Source organism: Pseudoliparis swirei, chromosome 8 (assembly GCF_029220125.1).
Source record: "Pseudoliparis swirei isolate HS2019 ecotype Mariana Trench chromosome 8, NWPU_hadal_v1, whole genome shotgun sequence".
NCBI classification, from domain to species: Eukaryota; Metazoa; Chordata; class Actinopteri; order Perciformes; family Liparidae; genus Pseudoliparis; species Pseudoliparis swirei.
The window spans coordinates 10,128,959-10,153,253 of NC_079395.1; the positions used below are offsets into that span (position 1 = coordinate 10,128,959).

Sequence of the window (24,295 nt, forward strand, 5' to 3'; positions counted from 1 at the left end):
CAGTGTACATACATTACTAACCACTCATATGTAAGCTGAAGGATATGATTTACTGTAACAGATAATAATCAAAAACATAAACTCTGACTTTAATCGTGAAACGTTCTAGTCTGCATCCCGCCTGGTCACTTTCCTTTCTTGGGCTCTTCTCTTCGATGGGATGCACAGCTGTCAAAAGGAAACGCTGCTGGCTGTGATCAGCGTGTTTGGACCAGGAATGATGAGCAGAGATGAAGAACTGAGAAAAACCAAGCAGCAGGACAGGAAGAAACAGATGTGCTCCAACAAACATGGCATGGACAGTGTGTGTGTATGTGTGTGTGTGTGTGTGTGTGTGTGTGTGTGTGTGTGTGTGTGTGTGTGTGTGCGTGTGTGTGTGTGTGCATGTCCATATGGTTTGCGCCTGATGGTAATCAAAACTTCTGTTGATACATCAACACACATATAGTCTTTCTCTGTGTTTTGCTCTCATCAAAGGGGTGAAGGTTTCCATGGACCCTGGACGGTCCCTCCTCTGTACAACAAAAGCAGGCATTTTTGGAGGCAGGCAGGACCAGCTCCTGATTAGAAAACTGCATGCAGTGGAAACAGCTGGCCCAGGCAGGGAGGAGGAAAGCGCTGTTATCTAAACGCAAACCCATCAGGCAAGCAGAGGGGGAAAGCTGACAGAGAAACAGGAAGCACAACGGGGACACAGCTGTAGTTTGATAGGAAAAAAGGCTACTCCTCGGTGGGGCTTAACACAGGTGTTCAAAGAGAGTGCCTCCGAAAGTTATTGCATTAGAACTTGCTCTATTATGTTAGGAGAGGAGCAACTAGGAAAGAACAAACTGAGGTCTGTTTAACTTCATTAGCACTGTAGACATTAGACACATTGTGGTATTAAACACATTCCAATGCTGGATTTCTACTTCAGGGTGTCACATACTTCCAAATGGGTGTTGCACAGCCGTATTGTAAGGACAACATGTCATCTCAAGAGGGTTGACCTCAGGCCGCTCTGGTTCTCCCAGGCTGTCTGGGGCTGATAACTTATTTATAGTTGGCTTGAGGAGAACATGTTGAATAATACAATGAGAGAGGCAAGACAGACTGGACTGCAGCTGTACAGAGCCTTCATTCACTGAGCCACAGTTGAATAGATTTACTGCATTGTCACGCCACATTAATTAATACGTGCACAAGCACAGATCAAGTGGGCAATATATAAGTATAGGGATGAAATATAAATCACGATTTACATGAATGCAATAACCTCTTTTTAATTAATCCGTGCATTATATTGACTTCCATGTGTTGGCTCAATTCTGATGTTTGTCCTTATTACATGTATCCCCGGGTAAAGTAATATACATGTCACGAATGATCAGTATTGATTGTTGGAGCTATTAACACTTTGATTAAATGAGATTTTAACAATCTATTTGAATCTGCAATAGAATATCAATTTAGAATGGTAAGGGATTCATAATGTTATTTGTTATCTAGATTCATCTTATCGTTTAGGCCCATAAATCAACATTAATTAGTTTAGCTTCTCACGTACGCACGTACAACCGGATAAAAAGAGTAAAGTTCACAGTAACAAACAATGTTAGCCGACTCATATTTGCTATAGTGTATGTTAGCTGTCCATGTGGGTTGTTGTAAATCTTTGGATACTATGTTGAGAAGTATTTTGTTGTTGTATTCAGCCCTTAAAGTTGATTGTGTTTCTCAGAGCAGAACTCAAACAAGTACAATTGTAGAGAGTAATTTTCTTCAAACGTGAAGTTCACAACAAAAGAATGACTGATGCTGGTGTCAACTAATTTTCTCTCTTCTATCTTAAACCCTGAACACCATTACCAGCCAACTGCACTCCTTGTAGCACAAATAAAACGGCAAATATAATACGAGACGAGAATTTCACGTCCCTCCATTTAGATTAAGTAACTGAACGTGCTCTTATGATGAGGGGATCCGTACGTGGAACCATAGCCTATATATGTTCCTGATCAAAAACATCGTATTGAGAAAACCCTGATTTGCTGTAAAGTGTAATCAAGGTTAAACCGCACAGACCATCTGGAGCAGCCTCGCTTCAGGATGGGTAACTAATAATTGAGCGGGTAACTAAATATTCAAAAACACTACGTAATCCCATCGTACATTGCTCCACCGTCTGCATTACCTAATCCCAGAAGCCATCGCGGGGGGGCGGGGATATGGCTAGTTGTCAGAGCAACCTGCATGTCATTAAATATACCCCACCCATAATATCCTTTCCAGCCAATCAGAGGCCGTAGAAATGACATCATTGTTATTTTCAGGAGAGCTGCAGCTTAGAGGTGGATAAAGTTCGTCTCCACGTTGGAAGTGATAGAAAGTATTATCCCTGTTCAGACCCCGTTTCTGCTTTTTGGGAAGGAGGATCAATCAAAGCGGATATTTCAGGTGCGAAAACACCGAGGATCGGCGACGGGGGAACAACGGGTTTTGTTGATGACCGCGCGGTGTCCAGAGAAAAGTTTTCTCAGGACACGAAGTTGTCAAGTGAGTTTAACTTCAACAATAGGCGGATTCTATCTCAAGACAGTCGATAGATAGAGGGTCACGGCGCACATGTAAACAGTCGGTCTTTGACTTTGAAAATAAATACGGAGAATAGACGAGGTGATTTTTAAAAAAAGAAGAAAAATGGAAGCGACGTTTTACGACGAAGCCGTGAATGGCTCCAGTTCTCAGCATGACGGGCCGACGGTGTATGGCTTCAACCCCAAAACCCTCAAACAGACCATGACGCTAAACCTCAACGACCCGAAGAACTTCAGGCCCCAGCTGAGCGCCAAGGCCCTGGACATCCTCACGTCCCCAGATGTCTGCTTGCTGAAGCTGGCCTCGCCTGAACTAGAGCGCTTAATCATTCAGTCCTGCACCGGACTGACGACTCCCACCCCGACCCAGTTCGTCTGTCCCAGGAACATCACCGACGAACAGGAGGGGTTTGCGGAAGGGTTTGTGAGGGCTCTGGCAGAGCTCCACTACCACCAGCAGCCCCCTGCTGTCCACCCTGACGCGCAGACCGACGCGCAGACCGACGCGAGCAACAGCATGGGATCCGGCTCTGCTGCGTCCGAGAGCGACGGGATTCCCTACAGCTGCACGGTGCGCACCGACCCACCGGAGTACACAAGCCTGGGGGCTTTCAGCAGAGCTGTGGGCTCTGCGTCGGCACCTGCTAGCGAGAGGCACCCACCTATAAGTTACCCAACCGTCCCACAGCCGTCCGACAACAACATGGACCACCTGGCGGCGCAGCACTCGCGGCTACACGCGCTAAAAGAGGAGCCGCAGACGGTGCCCCAGATGTCCGGCGACACCCCGCCGCTCTCCCCCATCAACATGGAGAACCAGGAGCGCATCAAAGCGGAGAGGAAGCGCTTGAGGAACAGGGTGGCCGCCTCCAAATGCCGGAAAAGGAAGCTGGAGAGGATCTCCCGGCTGGAGGACAGGGTCAAAAACCTCAAGAACCAAAACACAGAGCTGGTTTCCTCTGCCAACGTCCTCCGGGACGAGCTGGCTCTGCTCAAGCAAAAGGTCATGGACCACGTTAACAGCGGCTGCCAGCTCATTTTGACGCAGCAACTCCAAGCTTACTAGACTACCAAGGGTAATAAATAAAAAAGGGGATTTGTTTGTGTGTGGACCAAATGCAGCATAATGTGGCCTGTTCAGTCATGCGGGGGAGCCCCTGCGTTTCATTGAAAATATCCACCAAATTATCCGCTCAGGCTGCATCCACTAAGTTTCTACAGACAAAGAGCAAGAATGGAAACGGACTAGATCCTTGTAATTGGTCAGTGCGATGAATTATTACAGAGCAGAGGCCACCAAAGCTGCTTCACGGACGGACAAAGCTCAGAGGAGCATCCAAATACTCCTCTGATGTGGCTTGTTAGATTAAAAAAAGGGAGGGTTTCTTCCCCCACTTAAAACGACAAGATGTATTCAGTCAAGGTGATATGGCAAGTGTCCATACCTAAAGCTAATATGAAATTGATGTCCCTTGCATCCTGACACCCAGAGCATGTGTGGGATCAAATTGCAAATTGACAGAAACACAATGTGAACAAGGCGTTGCCCTGCGAATCTTCCACTATATCAAGTAGCAATGTATGCATTAAGACTTGAGTCCAGCACTGAGTACCCCACCAGCGACTATACAGTATGTACAGAGTAACACTAACAAACATCACACCTTTATTCAAGGACTCTCTAGGTGTGTGTAGCGTTTACTGACAAATACTGCCTTACTTTCTTAACCCTTATGTTCATAGCCTACCATTTTGTGATATAAACCTGAAATAACACTTTGTAATAATATTTGTACGCTGTCTTTTGAGCACTTAAGAACTGTAAATATGACAAAATAAAATGTTGGACACGTATATTGCGTGCGCGTGCTTTTGTCTACTAAATAATGGATCATTAAATACAGTCTTGTAACGCATGTACATTAAGAGTTTGTTATTGAAGGGCCGAGGGCGGACGGGATATTGAGTCACCAGTGCCGTGTGTCGCGCTTGTAATGGCTGGTGGAGCTAAGCGGCCGGTGATTGGACAGCGAGGTGTCGGAAGTGAGCAGCAGGAAGCCAAATATGGCAAGAGGTCCACAGTGCGCACTGGGCGGGTGAGTGAGTCACCGCCCTCCCACTCCAGCGAGGAGTGACGAGCGAGAGGAAGCCTCCAAGCAAAAGCACATTTGTTTACACACGTTGGAAGTGTGTTGAGGTACTGAAGACATATTGTGGGTACATACTGAATCTATAAACAAGTGCGCTTGAACATTTTTTACATTTATTTTTACGAAACTACAGTCTGGAATAGAAATTATAAAACAAGTTTTGTGTAGGAAAAAAAAGAAGTTACAAATGTATACAGTCAATCTGAACTAAATGCTACACAAACATATTCAAGAGCAGAGACGTGAAAGCTTTAGAACATTCACACTGTGGTGCAACCTGACCCAATAAGAACTTATTTTTTCTTTTCCAGTGCTTCATCTGCTGGTATCGCCTCAAATTAAACACTTTCAATATTTTACCAACAAACAGGGTTCTTACTAAATAACGTTACAAATGATGTGATGGTTTGTTGACGGCCGAAATGACCGGTGGAACAGACAACAAATATTCCAGCTGTTGGCTGGAGTGCAGGTCCAACTCTGTCCACTGTCCAACAGTGTTGTGTTATCTTGCGCCACTCGTACTTTTCTCTTTGTGCAACACGGATGTGATTTTCCAGGTATTGTGAAAAGGGTATTCAGTTTTTATAGACACACAAGTCTCAATCTATTTCCATGTTGGGGATTATATTTGTGTTTGGTTCATATACAGTCCAGCATGAGTGGTTCTCAGCTGACGAGCACGCCCTCTTTGGCAGCGAGACGCTGCCGGTGGACTTGGTCCTGCTCTAGTTCTTCATGGCTGGGGTGCCAGAGCCGTGACAGGATGCGCTCCATGTTCAGGGCATACATCGTGTGGGAGGGCATGACACCGTGGTGAACCTACATCAGACAAGTGATTCAGGAAGACATTTAAGCAAACAAGCCTTTGATAGTGAAGTGACAACAGACCGGAATCACTTATTTGAACAAATTCAGTGATAAACAGCAATCATAGAGGTCCAAGCGTAGGTCAGCAATGAAAATATTTCAGAATATCTAACAACCAGAAAGCCCCCACTCTCATGGCTGAAACATGTACCAGTGATAATGAATACATTTACAGTGTAAACGAATGTCACTTACTTATAAACAAGGTTATCAATGTTCACAGACTTCTATACATACATTTGCGAACTAATGCTCTTGTATTATGAATAATGAGGTAATATTTCAGAGTATGAAGCTCATGATTTTATGATAAAGTCTCTAGATTTAGACGTTCCCCTGGTCAAAGTAGAACTACACACCGTGACCATGTTTGGATCAACTTTCAGCTTTGAGTCAACATTCTCAGCTGTGAACGTTCTGAACACCATGTACTGTTTAGAGTGGCACAGACTCCCAAATGTCGGCTTTAGGTTAACTGGGCTGGGACTAATCGGGAATAAAATACTGTTGAAAGTATAAGGAAATGTATGTTACTACGAGGACATTTCAGTGACTGGACCTATATGACTGAACTCAATGTAATATCCCTTAATAAGGCATTACAACTACATGTGTTGAAGGTTTTGGGAACAAGAACATTCATGAACACATTTCTCTTACCTGTAAAGCCTCCAGGAGATCAAACATGTTGATTGGAGGGAGGGGAGCGGGAAGAGTGTCAGCGGAACAAGCCAATAAGTGAACAGCTTGTTGCTCGGCCTCATCGGGTGACACTTGAGGTGGTGGGCCAGAGCCGAGCGAAGCACTTGGAGGGGGACTGAAAGGAGGAAAAAGGAATAATCACGATGTACTGAAATGTGATCAGTACGACTACACTTTATTACCAACAAGAGAACAATAACCTGAGAGCTAACGCAGGTATCCCTACCCTTCAGTAACATTGTGGTAAGCAGCAAGGCTGTTTTTCAGATACGGCTGCGGTGTGACATCACTCCCAAAGGCATACGGGAAGCGACCATCTCGTAACCTGTAAGACTTCCGCCGGCTGATGACAGCAGTTAGGACGTCTTTCAAGTGGTGCTGGTAAAAATTCGAGCAGCAAGTCAGGATCTTCTTAAACTCCAAAGTAAACACAGCTGTCAGACACGCTTAATAAGCGGAACAAAAAATAAATCTCTCCACTTGTTTAATGTCAATGAAATGTTAAGCTCTAAAATCAAACCACAATAACAAATGAGATTTCAACACTGACTGAAAAGTGAAAGATGGAAACTTGCATCCAGTGTTGGGTAAAGGTGTATAAATTGTGGCACCAATTTTATTTTTTTTCAGTGAATTGTTCCTTTTGTTTTAAATCGGCAAATATGAATATTATTGGTTTCCTTCATCTACACACACAAATTCATGAAATGCGTGTAGATGATATTTAAATGTTGCCACTCGCAGTTTTGTTGGAGATTCAAAATCAGATATTGGCATCATTGTAAATTATATGACACTTAACGCTCTTTATTGGGCAACCTTTCTTTTTGTAGAAATGTATGGATTACGTTTGGCACACACTCATTCTGAAACAGAAGGTATGATATGTCATACAAATTCCAAAGCCCTTTGTTTTTAATTATTGACTTGACTCAACATTGCTGGTGGACAGTTGCTACAGACCTCAACAGCGTAGATCGTGCTGCCAACGGCATCATCTGTGATGTTATCCAGGCCCAGCTCAAAGGCCATCACCATCATGCGGGCCTCCAGCTGGCCCCGCGTCGGCAATAGCAGAGTATGGGCACTTAGACGCAGCTCCTCCTCCTCACCTCCCACCTCCCGAGGGCTGAAAGGCTGGGCTGCGCTCAGAGGGTTCTGTGGCTGGAAACGATGCTGAAGACATACAAGCGTACAAATTGTTAAAGCAAATATTGATTCATTATATGTCACTAACTTAAAAAAACATTTACACCCACTGATTATTTAAGCACTTAACCTATTATTACATTCAACATTTGGCAGATTAGCGGTTAACTCATCCACCCTCTGCAGGGAGGAATATGAGAATAAGTACTTACATCAAACTTTTGTCTGGAGGAACATTTTTTCTTCCCCTTTGGTTTTCCAGGCTTTGAAGCAGAGCCACCCTGCCACTGTAGTTGCCCTGCACCTTCTAGTGGACAGTAGAAGAACACAAGATGAAAAGAAACATAACTACTGATCACAATTTTAAAAAAAGAGGAATATTTCCCTATAGTTAAATGTTAGATCTTTTCAATCATGATAGCCTCTAACTTGTTTTTTAAACGACTACCTACTATGTGCATATGGCCAAAGTCTTTGATCACAGGACCTTTGTCAAACACATATTTTTAAATCCCATTACTAAAACAAGAAATTCAACAACATTGCCATTCTTACAGTGTCTAAAACGGACTCTTATACATAAAGACATATATATATTGTTGTAAAAATAACAGAGAATTAAGGTACAACCAATATAGTACATCTACACACAAATACAGGCTCATGTGCAGTTTCAGGAACAAATTAACTATTTTAAGCAACTTCACCTGGTGTGGAAACAATTAGTTGGCAGCGTGTGAGAATGGCCAGAAGGAAGTCGTTGTGAACATGGACTGTAGAGGAAGAAGGAGAGCAATACAAATAAGCAACACTTTTCTAGATAGCATCAATTACTCCACTTGAATCATCCATTTCATGCTTACGAACCGTTCTCCTGTGGCAACAGACGACGAGCCTCAATGTCAAACTCCTCCTTGCTGATTTTTTGTTTGAACCACAGCTTAAGGTTTGCCCAGTAGCTGCATGTGGAGGAAAACACAAGACAAACCGTACTTCATGAGTTTAGGTGCATTTACTGTCATCCTTCATTCATAAACACCAACAAAAACATAACAATAACGTCACAGATAAGATAGGTAAGTCAGACTTACTGTCACAATGTGTATCACTTCCTCCAGAGAGCACATACAAAAAATAATGGGCGACTACCAAACAGTATTGGTTAATTGATAACTGCTGCTAATGAGAAATGATGCAAACGTCAATAAACAGTAGTAGCGAGCTGCTACTTTTCAGCTAGCTAATAGCAGAATTACTTCGTATTGCAAAGGTAACCCAACCAAAAGAAGAGACAACTAACAAAACAAAGAGAGAACACGCACAATGAGCGTTTTACTTACTGTTTGACATTATCGCCAATTGCATCAGTTAAATTCTTCTTTGCAATCTCGAGCTCGCTTGCATGAGCCGCCATGGCGAGTGCCTACGTGTACGTCATCAGTCAGCGACACCACCGTTTCCCTTCTTTCTGTTTCTCAACTTTATTGAAGCTTTCATGAACAGGACGTAACATATAACTCACGAACAAATTCCACATACGCAATGTTATCCTGAACGATACCAAACAATACTTAATTATTACATATATATTATATATGCCTACATAAAGGAATGGAAGCTAATGGATGTAGGGCACGCTGTACACTTCAAACAAATGCAATTTCTTCCGAGAAATAATAATTCGGATCAAATCTTCCCACAAAAAACGCATAGGCTACTACAAATGTTTTTTTAAATTTATTAACAAACACACATTATAATTTAGGCTGAAATTATCTTGAGATGGCTAATTATAAATAAAACTACTTGTTCCTCTGTTCTTTGTCCAGACCAAAGCACATTTGTGTGTGAGAGAGTGAAGCTGTTATAAAGGTTGTAGTTAGGCCTACAAGAGCTTTACTGACAAACCCCTCATCCAAGCCCTGCCTGTTGTACCTGCACCTGGCATGTCCTCTCATTCGCCACAGAGTGAAGACCGGGGTACCGATAGGTAGCCTAACGACTCCACCACTAGATGGTATCATAGTATAATCTACATTTTGCAGAGCCCTGTCCACTTACATCTTGGTGCAGAAGAGTTACAACAAATGAATTCAACTACTGCCTTTTAAATTGAACATGCTTGTGTTAATATTAATCACAGGGGCCAGGTCAGGATGCACCCCCCGCCCCCCAATAATATGTAGTTCAGTAATAGGCCCTATGGTTCCATTCCAAGACAGAAAGGTCTTATCTGCGTTTTGCAAGCAGCTCAGTGGGAGCCTTTCCGGCAGAATTGCCTTTTTTATGGGTCATGTTTTTGTTTTGATTGAAAACATGATATAAGCTTCTAGGTAGCATATGGCTCCCTGGAGCCTGCTGTTGTGTTTATAGTATGGCTCAAGGGTCAATGTCGAAGTCGTATCAAAGACAATAATGTCACTGGAGAAAAAAGATTATCTCATGATCACTAAGCTGTGATACAACATATTAAGAGTAAATCTAAGTTAAAAATGTCCTTTCTAGCTGTATGAATGTATTATTAATGTCGATTTTTGGATAATATTTAAATTTTTACTGCTTAGAAAAGTGAACGTATAAAGGGATATGTTGACCCACTCACTCCAGAAATATACTTTTAATGACCTCAGTGACCTCTTTCTAGCAAAAGGCCAGCTGCCAGAATCCGAGTAGTTTTAATAAAACATAATTTTACCACTGTAATTCCTGCCAAATTCAAAAGTTTGTCACATCTGCAGCTACTTTTTAAATGCATCAGCTAAAATATAAAGAGATCAGGCCGTGAATTTCCCTTTCTACGATTTAAAGGCAACAGTTGAATTCAGGACTGGTGGAACAAAGTGTAGTAATCATTTAAAGCTCATCCAGGGCTGGCCAGAGCAGGACTTTCATTTAATTTGACTTTCCCATGGTATGGGCTCAATTTAACTTAAGACATGCATGTCCTTTTTTAACTTATGTAAATATTTGTTACTATTCCCTTTTTGTATTATATTTGTTCTATATCTCTGTCTAATATGTGCTATTGAGTTTTTATTTATTTATTTCAGCATCAATAAACTGATACTGCAAACAATAATGTTCTCACTTCATATGTTTATTTGCTGTAAGAAAAAAAAACAGATTGGTGCTACTGCTGTATTTTTTAAATTCTCCAATGTGCTGGATGTAAAACATTTCTGTGGTTCCTTCTGTTTTGCTTCGTGGCTATTTGGCTCATGCCTCTGTTGAGCAGGTTTAGACTAGGGAGGCCCTTTTGTTTTTCACAGTTTTAACTATGCTGTAGAATCAGTTGAGTCGTCAGGGTAGTCGCTGCTTTGGCTATGTCTCCCCAGGCGGTCCTGAAGCCTTAAACAGACCTCCGTTAAATCACGCCATCTATCACAATAAGTGAAACCGTATATATCCAGCAACAAAAACACAGTTAACAGTCATACTGTAGACTATTAGTGGGTCCTTCAGTTCAGGGACTACATGCTGAATCCACAGTGTTCTGATTCGTACGTCTTTACAAAGGAGATCTATTTGATAAGGGGTTTCAAGGTTTTAGTCTTGAATAAACACGCGTTCAATGCCAACCACATGAACGATGAAAACCATCTGAAATTCTGGTCACTAAAAGATTATTTAACAGACTGTATCTGTTAGTAGGTGAAATTCACTGCTCATGTGTTCCTTTGTGTATTATCTCTGAGTTCAATAGGTACAAAAAAGTCATTAAAATAAATCTAATTTTCACAATCTCAGCACTCTCGTGTGTGCTTCGAAGCTAAATTAAATATATCTTGAATGTATGTTTTAAACTAATAAGGAAGAGTGGAAAGTGCAGCTGTCTGCCACTCAGTGAGCCTTCCCAAAAACCTCCAAATGATCATCTGTCATAACCAAGTGTCTGTTAACCCTTGTGTTGCCTTAGGGTCATTTTGACCCGAATCAATATTACACCCTCCCCCCGCCTTTGGGTCATTTTGACCCGATTCAATGTTTCACCCTCCTGTTACCTTTATATTTACTAACATATTTTACCCTTTGGGTTCAATTTGATGCCAGCAATTAAAACCTCCAGAAAATTATTAGAATTAATATTGTTTTCCAAGTTTAAGTGTGAGGCACTTTATGTTTATTTGTTGACTACCGAAAGAACACCGACATTAAACATTGAATGGGGTCAAATTAATCCTAAGGCGGGGGGAGGGTGTAATATTGATTCGGGTCAAAATGACCCTAAGGCAACACAAGGGTTAAGCTTTAAATCAAAGGAGCACTTAGGAGCGGACTTAGCTATGGAGTTGTTTTCTGTAGGGCAAAAATGTGTCATGGTGCTTATTTTCAAAGAAAACATCTCCACATCCTGCTTGTTGATTTGCTGGTTGATGAGTTTTAAGGCTAATGAGTCCCTCTCATGGACATTCCCCCAACAGCAGATGTCTTTCAGCAAACAGCAGTAGAGCCAGCTTCTTCCACAAATCTTCCGATCCTGGTGCCATCGTGGTGGTGAAATACGTAAACAGCGAAGCTTCACTCTGTGACAAAGAGGGCTTTCACCCTGAAACCGGCAGCGGTTTTCAGAGGACCACAGTGCAGTAGTTGGCTAGGTATTCGAGGTGGTACGGGACTGAGTGTGGTCCCCTCACCGGAGCCAAGGATGTCACCTTCTCTCCTCTAAAACCTTGTTGCGCAGGAGTTTGGTTTTTGTGGGTTTATCATGCATTTCCATAACCTCACGAGGCTGTTTAAAATGTAAGGGTTCAGTGTGTGTAGTGGGCAGAGTTATTGGAAGACTTCAGCTACAGCTCCTGTGGTGACGGAGTGTCCCGTACTCACAGTCCCGGAGCCGGTTGTAGACTTGACGTCTGAAAGGCACACTTGTGACAGTAGGGTGGACAAGCCTCAAGACAGAGTTGGGTTTATAGAACAAGTGAGCTCAGATGGCTAATTGTTCAATAAAACTCCTCAAAAAGTTTGAACTTGATCTTTTCAAAATCACCAACCATTACCTCTAAAGCTCACGAATGACCATGTTTTATCTCATTTGTTGAACCCTTACAAAACAAGAATAAAAAAAATAAGCAATGGTTTTTGGGTTTTTATAGGTTGGACTATTTATTGGCAAACAGTAACTGGGTGCAGTGACATAAAGGTCTGTAAGTAACTGCTCGTAAAATCACAACTTGTCATTTTTACATTAGATTTTCTGGAAGCAAGACATAACATGTTACAGATGGACTTTTAAAGGTGCTGGTCGGGTGATTTAATAGGTTTTTTATTGAGACAAATACAGGCTAGCTTGCCTGCTCTACCTTCCTATTCATTATAACCATGCATGCAGCAGAGTGGTGGGCTACCAATCCCCCAATTTCCCTCTTAGTAAGAAAGAAAATAGGCGTATTTCCCATCCTAGTGCAAATCCATCCTAGTGTAGGCCTATGCGTATACGTTCTCAGTCAAATAACGTATTTCCCCAAATGTCTCACTATTCTTTTAAAATATAAAGTAACAATGATAGATGTAGCCATACAAACATGTTGTTTCATTTACCGTATAACTGTTGAGGTTTAAATGAATAGACAGTGATACGAGTCGTGTAGCTCAGAATGAGAGCCAGACGTGAACTGATGACTTTCCCTTACTCAGTCATTCACAGACTGTGTCACCACTTGAAACGAGATTCCTCTGCGACTCATCGGTTTTCTTGAAACTTTTTCACGCCAACACAAAGCACACAGCAACGCACATTTAAAAGAACTCTTATTTCTGTTAAATGCACTTATGCTTCCTTCGGTACTAACAGTGTCTGCTGGAAAAACCGCAACATGTCATCTGCTTGACTCACAAGACAAGTTTGGAATGGGCATGTAATCTGAACAAAGACTAAAAACCAACAAGTCAAGCACATATTGGGAGTTTATACAAACAGCATGTCACATGAAAGGAGTTTCTTCAAATCCAAAAGCGCAAGAGTGTCCTCTGAAGTGATCATAAATGTTAGGTATATTGACTGAATGATTTCAGCTTTCATTACAGTTTGATTTGAACATAATGCCGTTTTTATTGGACTTACATGTTCATAAACAAGTTTCCATGTCCAGCTGGGTTTGACCGGTCTCCCCACTTTGTGTTTTGTTGCTTTATAAACGTTTGTTGAAGAGATGGGTGTGAGGGGCTTTGTGGTCTACAGAAAAGCAGAACAATATGGGGGTCTATTTTCAGCTGAGAGGCCAAAGACTGTTGGATGTTGTTAAAAACAACAAGTTAAAAAAAAAAGAATTAAACCCAGCTCCCCTCTCCTGGTTTCCCCTAACCTAAAGGATGCCGCTTTCCTTCCATACCGGTGATTACTGAGAGGGGCCATGACTTTGTCAATGGAAGATATTCTATGAAAACATACAGTTCAAGCACTTTAGCGTGGAAAGAATGTAAATGTCTGTGTATTTAAAAGGAAGAGGGGGAAAAATTATTTGGAAATTTGGAGCAGTTCCATCACCGTTCATCGCTCCCTCCTCCCCCCTCCTTTCTCCCTCCTCCCCCCTCCTTTTTCCCTCCTCGCTCCTTTCTTTATCCTGTCTGGCTTTCAGCAATGTGTTTCTCGTTGTCTGTCCCATTGCCTATAACTCTCAACACGCTTGGTCGGCATATTTTTTGTGCTTGAAAACTACTCAAAACACTTTTTCTTTTTCCAACAATACTTGATTTTCCAAGAGTCATACTGATATTTAATCAACAGCCAAACGAGAAAAACATACAACAGCAATTTCCATATGTGCAAGCACACTTGAGAATGATTGTCGTTTATACAGTGGAGGAAATGAGTTATATTTTCTATAGGATCGGTTACTGTTCCCTCAGGACACCTGGCCCTTTTCACTGTTATGATAAGTTAATTAAACACATAAATAATCATTTCTGGTTTTCAGTATAAAGGTCATTTCAAGTGCAGAAAGAGAGATTGTTTTTGTGTAATACAAATGTACATATGCTAAATCTTAAAACCACCTCCCTTTCTCCAACGCCTTATGAGGTTGGTCTTTTCTTTTTAGATCTGGTAATGGATATGGAGTCTAAAAAGATCAATATAGGTATTAACAAAATGTATTTTCCAGCTCATAGCACAAGTTAAATACCATGTATGAGCATTTAACCCACACGTATATCTTGGCGAGGTAGGAAGAGCTGCATTTAGATCCTGTTATCATGAAGCTTATGAATGACATCAATACCAGTGACGCTCTGTTAGGATGTGGCAGCTTGGCTCAACAGGTTGACCTATTAATGAGGAAAACACTGCAGCCTCCTAATCAGATTGACAGGTTGCATTATTCAGCTGCAAAATGGCCATAATGATCCCTTCAACATAATGTATTTGGTTATTAAACAGTCATTATGTCCCCTAAAATAAATCACTCTATGTGTATCTATTATGCTATAAAGAGAACAAAAATTCAAGCAGAGTTCATGTTGGTAACAGGAGGCAGTTCAAGTCACTTGGTGTTTGGTAATCTCCGTTGGTTGTAGTTCTTCTGTCAAGGATCAACTAATTGCTGATGACATATAGTCACAGAATGAGGTTCAAGTTCGCCCCTGGCCTCCCCAGTTACCCCTGGACCAGCCGGGCTTACAGTATCTCCTCAGTCAATGGGCCTGATCAGCATACGGACAGACTTCATAGAGTAGAAGCCTCCGCCGTAGTCCGCCCAGAAGATCCCATCTTGGAATTTGCTGCGGTAAACGCCTCCGGTGTACCAGACACCGTTAAGATTGGCTTGGCCGCAAGCGTTGTACCACCAGCCTCCTTTGTGGAAATGGGCACAGTTACCTGTTGTAGAGAGACAGGAATGGTGATTATTAGCTGTCTGAGGAAGTGTGTTTTTTACAGAGAAATTGAATCAAAGATACGTTGTTCAGAAAACATCTATATTCAGCAAAGTCTCACTCCCAGGGCCTCAAATATTGACATTTGGGCAGTATCCCTCGGCGTCTTGATGCAGACCATAAACTGTGGACCTATATTGTGGACGAAGTCTCCACGACGTCACCGAGAGGGTTCTGAAGAACCACTATGAAGCTAAGGTTTGTGGCTTCTGCTGTCGCCATCTTTAGCAGTGACGACACAGCCGACTCAAAAAAGGGGTAAAAAGGGTGAATTGTTGGTGGAGTTGAGGTGGCCGGGTGAAGCAGCAGTGGAAACAGCTAGCTGCTAGCGCCCTGAGACCGCACCCACCTCTCACTAAAAGCAGTCACACACTAAAGAATGCCTAGCATTAAGCCTTAATATCATTTAAAAGGGTGAGTAATATGAAAATCATTCATGAATGGGGGAACTAGCTTTGGAGACCGATGCGTTGTCCTCGACTGTAAACATGTGACTTTATGTAAAGTTTTAACATGAGGGCTTATGGGGATTCACTCGCTTATGGAGCCATCTTTAATTCGGCAGCTTCAAGTAGCCTTATGAAGAACTTCAGTTTTGGCCCTTTTTGCCCCTTGATAACTGGGTAAATGAGAGCTTGCGAGCGCCGACATCGACGGAAAAGTGTGAGAGGTGTTGCATCCAAAAGCGGGAATGTCAGTTTCAAGAATGTGTTTCAGATTTTTTACTTTACTTTGTCAAAACTTTCAATCCTTTTATATGAATTAGATCACATAGAGCACCTAATAATTATAATATCAGAATATTAAAAGAGATGCTTGAAATTTCATTTAAATATCATGATGTAATTCAAATGGCCCCCATGTCCATCTACCTGAGAATGCGTCCTTGTCTCGATCCAGAGTCGTGAACTGTTTGCCGTTGTGGCTGCTCAGGGAGTCCCCGGCGTTCCCCATGTAGGTGCCCAGCCGCAGGCGGTAGCCCACGCTCTCAGGCTCTAAATGGAAGCTGCTGTACTGAGCGTAGACCTTCTTGTTCATCCAGTCCTCCATCTCCACCAGCAGCTTGTAGTTCTCCTGCCTCCCTAGGTTGTAGATGCCTTCCAGACCGAGCCAGTATTCCCCGTCTATGTTGCCAAAGCCGCTCTGAGTCAAAGGAAGATTAAAAGGAAGGTTACAGGACGATTGCAGAAAGTAATGAGCATTGTTTTTCATGTGGTAGCCTGAGGAGTTTAGAAACATGAGAATTGTTTAGGAACATGAGACCCACTTGTAGACAAGGCTGTGAGATTGTAACAGAACAAATGAGAATTTTCTTTTTGATGACGTTCTGGTCGTGGTTCTGTAGTTAAGACCAACTACAAAACTTCAAAAGAAAGAAGCTGTGGGAAAAGAATACCACCCTGTCTTTGAAATTTCTAAGAAAGACGTGTAGAGTTTAAGCAGGAAAATAACTATCCAACAACAGAATGCTGGTTCATCCCTCAAACCTCCAAGAGCTCTTGGATTATGGCTAACGGCGAAACTGGCCTGGGCGCTCGAGTTGAATTTCCACGAGCAATCTACATCTGGCCATGTGCCTCCAGAACACTTCACTTGGTAGAGGAGTTTGAGGTTTGTGATTGTGGATTATGGGTGAGCCAGCAGATGATGGAATGTAGGGTTTCAGTGCACGGCCCCCTCTCTGATGTGTGTGTGTGTGTGCGCATGCATGTGTGTGTGTGTGTGTGTTTGTGTGTGTGTAAGTGTGTACGTACATGTGGTGGCTTTGTGGGAGAGCACAGAGGCAAATCAATTTTGAAGAGAGCCATTTAGCTTCCAGTTACACATGCACAAGCTCTGCCAGGCTGAATGGAACACTGGATAGCCGAGGCTGCCAGCAGCGATACACTCCATCTCATTCTCACAGGGCTTTGATGAGAGGGTCTATACGGTGTGGTGTAGAAAAGCCAAGCAGCCATCCATCCAGGAAGGCACCATAGGAGGAGCGGTTTCAGAAAGAAATGCCTGCAGATTGAGCTGTGGAACATACCTTCCTTGTGGGTCATCTCATGTTTCAAAACGAGAATCCCAAACCATATTTGACCTCGGACGAATAGCGCGGCTGACGGGGTGTTATAATTGACAATACGTGAAAACAAGGATTCTGGCCCAGGAAATAGTACCAATGAATCCAGATGGTTCCCCTAGACGGGTCATATAACTACAATCCTGCAGTCTCTGGATGAGCCAAATATTCAGGTTGGCTCAGGAGGGGAGAGATAAATCAGACAAACAGGGCAGGGGAAGTGTCCTATGTCATCACCTTGTAGCTATCCCAGTTCCTGAAGAAGTTAACAGAGCCGTCTCTCCTGCTCTGGATGACGGTCCAGCCCCCGTTGTCTATATCCTGTTCACACCAGGCCTGGATGGGCCTCTCTGCTTCGTCTGGTCGGATCAGGTACATGCCGCTGGTGCTGTGGCCAGCTTCCTGCGCTGCAAGACAGTCTCTGAAGGGGCCTGGAGGAGAACAACAAGAGTGGAAGGCAGGTGGTAAGAAAGACGGCAGCGTCTGTGACAAATTATGTAATTTCTAAATAGTTCTTCACTGAATGGGTGTTTGGGATAATTACCACCAACAAGGAAGTGACATAGACAAAAAGGAAACGATCTGTGTTTAGACTTTTGGGCATTTAAGCTTGGCTAGTTTTCTTTTAGCAGGACGACTTGTGATCCATTATGATTAGGTACTGCCTCTTTGTGCTCCAACAATACTATTTAATAAGAACATTTAAAATAAAGGAAACGGATCAGAGAAAAATCCGCTTTATCGGCTAGCAGCTACTGTTGTTGTGTTTCATGTTATTTGTTTTTTTACAGAAAAATACAGATTTCAACAGTAAACTGTTTATATGGTTAAAAAGTCTAATTCTGGTCTCAATTTCTACCAAGTAAAAGTTTTTAGCTTCGGGCAGTTTTTGGTGCGAAAGCAGAGACAACAACATGAGTTAACATGATGAGGAGGCATTGAAGTCAATGTCTGACAGAGTAATACAAAACACATTTATAAAGGTCCTCTCAGAACAGCTGATAAGAGTGGAGCAAATAAAGTCACCTTATTAAGAACTGAAAAAGATAACGTGCCTCTTGTATAGAAACTAATATATGCCTTTTTTCAAGGTATTTCAACATTGTCGTTAAAACTTTTTAATTAATAGCACATGTCGTAGTGTGTCTCCTGGCTAATAATGAAATATGAATAGTGTAATAGTCCATTTTACTTCATGAAGTATACCAGAAGTGCCTCTACTTTGTCGTTTGCAGGAGTTTGTCATGCCAGCCTGGAGTTTGTCTCGCATGCAATGGAACGGTCTTGTAAGGGATCACTTTCATACACAGCTGCACTGACATCCTACACACGTTGTTATTCTTGGGCGAGGGCAATCTAAATGTGTCAGGAATTTCTGTTGATGAGCAAAATCGCACTGGTTAGGTCTTTCTTTGCTTTAAGTCCCCTGCCTCAGTTGAGACGTTAAAACATTTCTGTTTCCATCCTGGTTTGTGTTATTTCTGTTGAGCGGGAAGCAGAGTTCCAGCTGAATCTGCAAATCTAACCTCTGAAAATGAGGCCAATTGCCCACCTGCAGCTGTATTCAAACACAGTGATTATTATGTCGTTATGGCTGGCGCGCAAACTCATGACAGCTACACATTTTACCATGACTTGTTTTGAATTGATGTGACTGAATACATGAATACAATTTAAAGGATGAATGGATCCCCCACTAACTCAACCTCTTACCTTCGGCACTGAAGTTTCTATGTGGAGGTTTCTGAACTTCCAGGGTTCCACTTGTGGGGGACACACCTGAGCGAGAGCCCCTTTCCCGGGCAAAGCCTCGGGTATTGACCCTCTGGATCTCATTGGTGAAACGCGGCACGTGAACAGGAATGTTCTCGGGCACCACCTGTACAAGTGGAGGCCCCAGGGGTGGCTGGTCATGCCTGCGGCTGTACACCTGCATACAACGCTCCTCCAGGGCTCCAATCAGCACTGACTGGTTGTTCACTACTGCAGACAGGGCTGCGTATTTGGCCTCCAGTTCCCTGTACCTGGATCCCAGGCGCAGTGACTCGGTGGTGGCGTTGAGGATGCGCGTCTCCAGCTGCGCCAACTCCAGTGAATTGTCCCTCTTCCTGATGATCTCGTGCAGCAGTTGCATGTAGAGCTGGGTGACTCGAGAGTTCATGTTCCTGCTCTCTTTCCTCAACAGCTTCATCTCATTCACCAAGTTGCCGTCCACATCCACCACCAGCTTCAGGATCTCCATCTCCCCGCGCTGCTTCGACAGAAGGTCACGCACTGAAGCCACATCCAGGCGCGTCACTCGGTCCTTGTCGGTTGAATAACCGCGGGCGGCACAGATGGGTCCTGTGATCTTCTGCTCAGGGACCAGGAAGGTGTAGGAGCACTTGTTGCTTTCTCCATTGGCCACTGGAGCCCTTCGTATCCTGGAGAGGATGGGGTGCTTTGTGAGGGCTTGGCTGTTTCCGCAGAAAGACAGGCAAAACAGGAAAAATATGCTCCATGTTCCAGGTCCCATGGTTCCTCCTCTCTCTATCAACAAACAAGCTAAAAGATCTATGAAAAAGGAAAGAGAAGTGCAGAACATTTTCAGGAAAAGTTGGCATTATTCTATATGACACTTTGTGAATAAATACAAAAAGGGACCAAAAATAACAATGTGTCAATTAATTTCTCCATACTTTTCCACGCTATAGACAGACAGAGCGTCACAGAGCTGCTAGCATGGCTGTAGACTTGTTTTAAAGAATGCAGCAGTTTCCTCAAGGAATAATTATTTAGGACTATTTTCAGCACCAGATCAACATACATTTAGGGGAATTGACAAACTGCAGTGCTGTGTTCATTATGTGACCCACTGAAACGGTGTGGCATGTTAAGGTTTAGTTTTTGGACAACAGTGGAGGGATGGCACAGGATTATGATATAACCAGTTCTTCCTTTTGTTGCAGCTAATTTTATTCTTTTGTACAATTTCCTACTCAATGTTTCCCTTTCTCCTCTAATTCAAGCAAACCCCAGTGTATCTGTTTGCATGATACAAGAGGGAGCCTCCAATCAAGACTCAACACTAGTATCTTGTTTCATTATAAAGTGAGTGAGCATTATAACAGTAAAGGTTTCGCATATCAACAGATAGCACAGCCCCTGGAAGATTTCTCCTCTGATACGCGTGTGGAGGAGTAAACGCAGAACCACCCATCCACCACATCTGTCATAGTAACTTGGATTTTCAATACATTCCCTCATGGGTTCCCTTTCATTATGGCCTTCACCACATCTGTATCAGGTGTCTGGGTGTGGGTAAGTGTTGGGATCCGTTTTTTATATTGCTGTAAGTCTCCTGGCTTCCAAACCTTCCATGAACCTCCCCTGTAGCCGTTCAGTGTACCTGCACTGACTCGTGTGGAGAATTGCCATGATAGAAACCTCTCAGTCTTACAAATTATTTGACTGAAAAGGAAAATATTGAATAGGAAATTGTGTTAATGTTGCCATGGATGATTGGATGTATCATTTTAATGGAATAGTTTCATCTGGAAGAATTCATAAGGTGCAAAAAGGTGGGTATCGGTAATGAGTAAAGGCCCAGTTATCGCTGGGCCTCACTGGCTCATTTTAACTTCTGGCATTTCTGTCTCTCTGGCACAAAGAGAAACGTTTGAATTTGGTGAGGAATAACAACACAATTATATATTCGAGCAGCAGGGGGAGCAGGAATCAATGATTTATGAGGAATCTTTTCTGGAGTCGATTTCTGGAAGGAAAGCTTGTGCTTTGAGTTTTGTTTCTACAGCACAACTAATGAAGCAGTGGTTGGTGACGTTCAAAAATGCACGCTAAGCGAAAGATCCCTTGCCCCAAATTCCCGCCTGGCTCTGGAAGTGGAGCTAATGGTGAGCCAACGTCAGGCTGACACAGGGCTAAATCCAACCAGAAGACAGTCTCCTGGATATGGTCAAGAGGGTTTAGAAACGTTCATGATATGAACCTCTTCATATCAGAGCTGATCAAAACTGCTGAGGATTTTAACAGATGCCAAAGAAGCAGGATTAAATGAATCCATCACAAAGACAGCAGAGGCTTTGAATTATTTCTTTGGTCTCCACTTGATGTTTAGTTGCACGGAAGAGGCCTGACCACAGTTGCTGGGACACATCCCAGAGCACAACCTAGATTCAAACTGCTGCTGTAGCAGAATCGACCTTTTTATCATTGTGGTGGGAAAAAAATGCATCAAGTGAACATATAACAATGTGTTTGTGTTTTAATAATGCACAAAGAATTATTGACAGAAGGAAAGTCTCTGAGCCAACGGTAAGTTTTAATAGCGCAAAAGTTCAGCACCAAAAGAAAATGCCTGAGAGCCAATAACATAATGGAAGAAGCAGTATTTTTACAAACCATCTGAGGGCAAAGAATAAGGCACTTAAAGGAAAACGGGCCATGTGTCAGAGCTCAGAAACACTCTGGCACTCAGTCAGTTATTATTACCCGAGGGAGTTCTTTTCCCTGTCTTTCCATAATCACACGGACATCCCCTTCAATCGCTCGATCTCAGCAATTGGCCCGTCTGCGTGTCTCCAACCCCACAATATGACAGTGTTTACACAGAGGCTCCTTAGCCAGACGTTTGGATCTCATCGGCAGTTATAACCCCCAGGTTTCTCTCCGTCGTTCACACCCTGCTGGTCTTCATCAAGTCAGCCGCAGCAGCAGTGTTTTTTGTTGACTTATTAAAAAGGGGAATTTTCTCCGGCTCCTCGCTCAGAGCCAGACCTGACCAGATGTAGTCACCTCATCTATATTAATGCAGTCCTTGCAACCAGACAGGTCAAACTTTGTGGTGGCGGATTTTCCCAGAGTTGGTACCACTGGGCCCGACTGTCTACTCGTAAAGATCCTCAATTATACTACATAGAAACCCTCAAACAGCTCTGGGAACACCACTATTGCATCCCCCATTTTCTTTGCAACTTTATTTCAACATACAGCATGAATGTATTGCACATCAAAAAGTAAAGTTTTTTCTCTGTTGCTCTTTTGCTCCAGGCCATCAGATTTTAAGGACTGCGTTAATTAACCCACAAGTTATTCTGAGGGTTTCCAGTGATTAGTTTCATCTGAGGGGACGACATGATGCGTGAGCTTCGTAGTGTACAAGCATATGATCACGCCATTTATACAACATGTAAATATGGAATTTTAAAACAAATACATGAATTATTAAAAAAATGCTCAAAGACTTTCTTTAATGTCAGCATTTCAGTCACTCATAGCTCCAATAAGAGTCATAGATCTCCAGGTTACTCCTGTCATGTAAACTGTCTCTCTAGCTTAATTTTTCCATATTTACTTAACTTTTCTCTGTGTATATTATTGACTGAGAAAAAATGCAGCTGTTTAAAAACCCACTTTATTCACATAAATAAACTGATCACGGAAATGAAAAAAAAACCTCTTACCTGTGTCAGTGAGTTCAGTCAGCAGCCCAGGAGGTGCAGGTAACGACCCAGCTTGGTCTCTTAGTTGTGATTCCTATAGGTCATGCTCCCCATTCTCCTCCTCTCACTCAGTCTCCTTCTGTCTTTGCTCTCATTGAGAGAGAAGGCCTGCATACAGCTCGGGCACAAGCAAACACTGTCCACAGGAGAACAGTAGAGGGTGGTCCATATGCCGAAAGAGGGAGGCTGATGGTGTGATTTACTCTGCAGTTTGAGCTGAGGGGAGGCTTGGCCCTGCCCTCTTCCTCTGATGAAAGAAAAGACTCCTCCTAATATAAGATTTAGCGACAAAGGAAAAACTAAGTGATGAACAAGATTGGCTGAGTCAGCGAAATCAGTCTAGCTGTCATCATGTCGGTATCATAAAATCTTGTTTACTGTGTTTACTATATTGTCTCTCACACATGCTATCTGTCTGCCGTGCTTGATGGCATGCACATCAACACACACACACACACACACACACGTGTCTGCTTCATGCAACTACAGTTTATCATCCTCCTGGCAAAGCTGTTTCTCATCAGCTCTACTCTAACGACTGAGTGATTTAACATTCAAAAGCTACTGGAGGGCAAATCCAGTAGCTTTTGAATGTTAAATAAAGAGGTCTGTTTTGGATGTGCACCTCTTTGCTCCATATATAGGGGTGTCTCTTGAGCCAATCCAAGAACTATTGGCAGCTGTGTTTATTTGGTTATGAGGACAATAAGCAGAGGGCTTTGCAGACAAAAAAAGAACACCCCTCAGCTAAATGTTTTGGATTGAGGAGGAAGCACGGGCTTTGATGCGTGGGGATTCTTAACGGGGGGAGACATACTTCAGCATGTGAGGACACATTTGCTTATGAGCAACTGAGGCAGGACATTCACAAGGGTGTGTGTGTGTGTGTGTGTGTGTGTGTGTGTGTGTGTGTGTGTGTGTGTGTGTGTGTGCATGCGTGCGCTCTTGCATGTGAATGTATGAGAGCATGCGTTTGTCTGATTGAGAGCATGTGTCTCGGCAGTCGTTTGTATATAATAGAGGTCGTCCAATTTAAATAAATCATGCATAGAAGAACATGTGTTTGGAGGAAGCGGTTATTGAGAAGGAGCTAAAATATACATATTGGGCTAATTTGACCCATGCCTGGTAATCTAACAGTATCTGCATCACATTTAACAAGCCCCACTCTTGTGTAGTCTTGATAAGTGTTTCACAATCTGGGACTCGGGCTGACCTAGTCACAAGGTATATCTGAAAGGTCCCAAGTGAAGGAAAAGCAACATATTTGGGGGAACTGCTATAATTCATTTACACTCCTAGGGATACGGGAACAATTTGCAGATACATTTTTAAAAATATATATATATATATATATATATATACGGGAACAATTTGCAGATAAAATTTTTTTTTATATATACAGGACTGTCT

General features: G+C 42.7%; 3 protein-coding genes across 3 annotated transcripts; 1 reads left to right on the forward strand and 2 right to left on the reverse strand.

Moving 5' to 3' along the window:
- Positions 1-2,491: 2,491 nt before the first annotated feature.
- On the forward strand, positions 2,492-4,430 carry LOC130197944 (transcription factor Jun-like). The gene has a single exon (XM_056420931.1). The coding sequence runs from the start codon at positions 2,680-2,682 to the stop codon at positions 3,640-3,642; it is 963 nt and encodes a 320-aa protein (XP_056276906.1). The 5' UTR covers positions 2,492-2,679; the 3' UTR covers positions 3,643-4,430.
- Positions 4,431-4,817: 387 nt separating this feature from the next.
- tada1 (transcriptional adaptor 1) lies at positions 4,818-8,879 on the reverse strand. Its single transcript, XM_056420909.1, has 8 exons — positions 8,788-8,879; positions 8,315-8,406; positions 8,155-8,220; positions 7,660-7,754; positions 7,262-7,474; positions 6,525-6,676; positions 6,257-6,413; positions 4,818-5,548 (listed from the first exon to the last, which is right to left on the reverse strand). The coding sequence occupies exons 1-8, from the start codon at positions 8,859-8,861 to the stop codon at positions 5,396-5,398; spliced, it is 1,002 nt and encodes a 333-aa protein (XP_056276884.1). The 5' UTR covers positions 8,862-8,879; the 3' UTR covers positions 4,818-5,395.
- Positions 8,880-14,133: 5,254 nt separating this feature from the next.
- Positions 14,134-23,037, reverse strand: angptl1b (angiopoietin-like 1b). Its single transcript, XM_056420932.1, has 5 exons — positions 22,844-23,037; positions 19,095-19,934; positions 17,619-17,812; positions 16,189-16,459; positions 14,134-15,260 (listed from the first exon to the last, which is right to left on the reverse strand). The coding sequence occupies exons 2-5, from the start codon at positions 19,894-19,896 to the stop codon at positions 15,073-15,075; spliced, it is 1,455 nt and encodes a 484-aa protein (XP_056276907.1). The 5' UTR covers positions 19,897-19,934; positions 22,844-23,037; the 3' UTR covers positions 14,134-15,072.
- Positions 23,038-24,295: the final 1,258 nt, after the last annotated feature.

Excerpts from the sequence above, each read along its gene's own strand:
- angptl1b (XM_056420932.1), bottom strand. The coding sequence starts at position 19,896 with ATGGGACCTGGAACATGGAGCATATTTTTCCTGTTTTGCCTGTCTTTC. Across the intron at positions 17,813-19,094 it reads TAGAAACTTCAGTGCCGAAG|GCCCCTTCAGAGACTGTCTT; the intron begins GTAAGAGGTTGA and ends GTTCTCCTCCAG. Across the intron at positions 16,460-17,618 it reads GGAACTGGGATAGCTACAAG|AGCGGCTTTGGCAACATAGA; the intron begins GTGATGACATAG and ends CCTTTGACTCAG.
- LOC130197944 (XM_056420931.1), top strand. The coding sequence starts at position 2,680 with ATGGAAGCGACGTTTTACGACGAAGCCGTGAATGGCTCCAGTTCTCAG.
- tada1 (XM_056420909.1), bottom strand. The coding sequence starts at position 8,861 with ATGGCGGCTCATGCAAGCGAGCTCGAGATTGCAAAGAAGAATTTAACT. Across the intron at positions 8,221-8,314 it reads TCTGTTGCCACAGGAGAACG|TCCATGTTCACAACGACTTC; the intron begins GTTCGTAAGCAT and ends CTTCCTCTACAG. Across the intron at positions 6,677-7,261 it reads GCACGATCTACGCTGTTGAG|CACCACTTGAAAGACGTCCT; the intron begins GTCTGTAGCAAC and ends AATTTTTACCAG.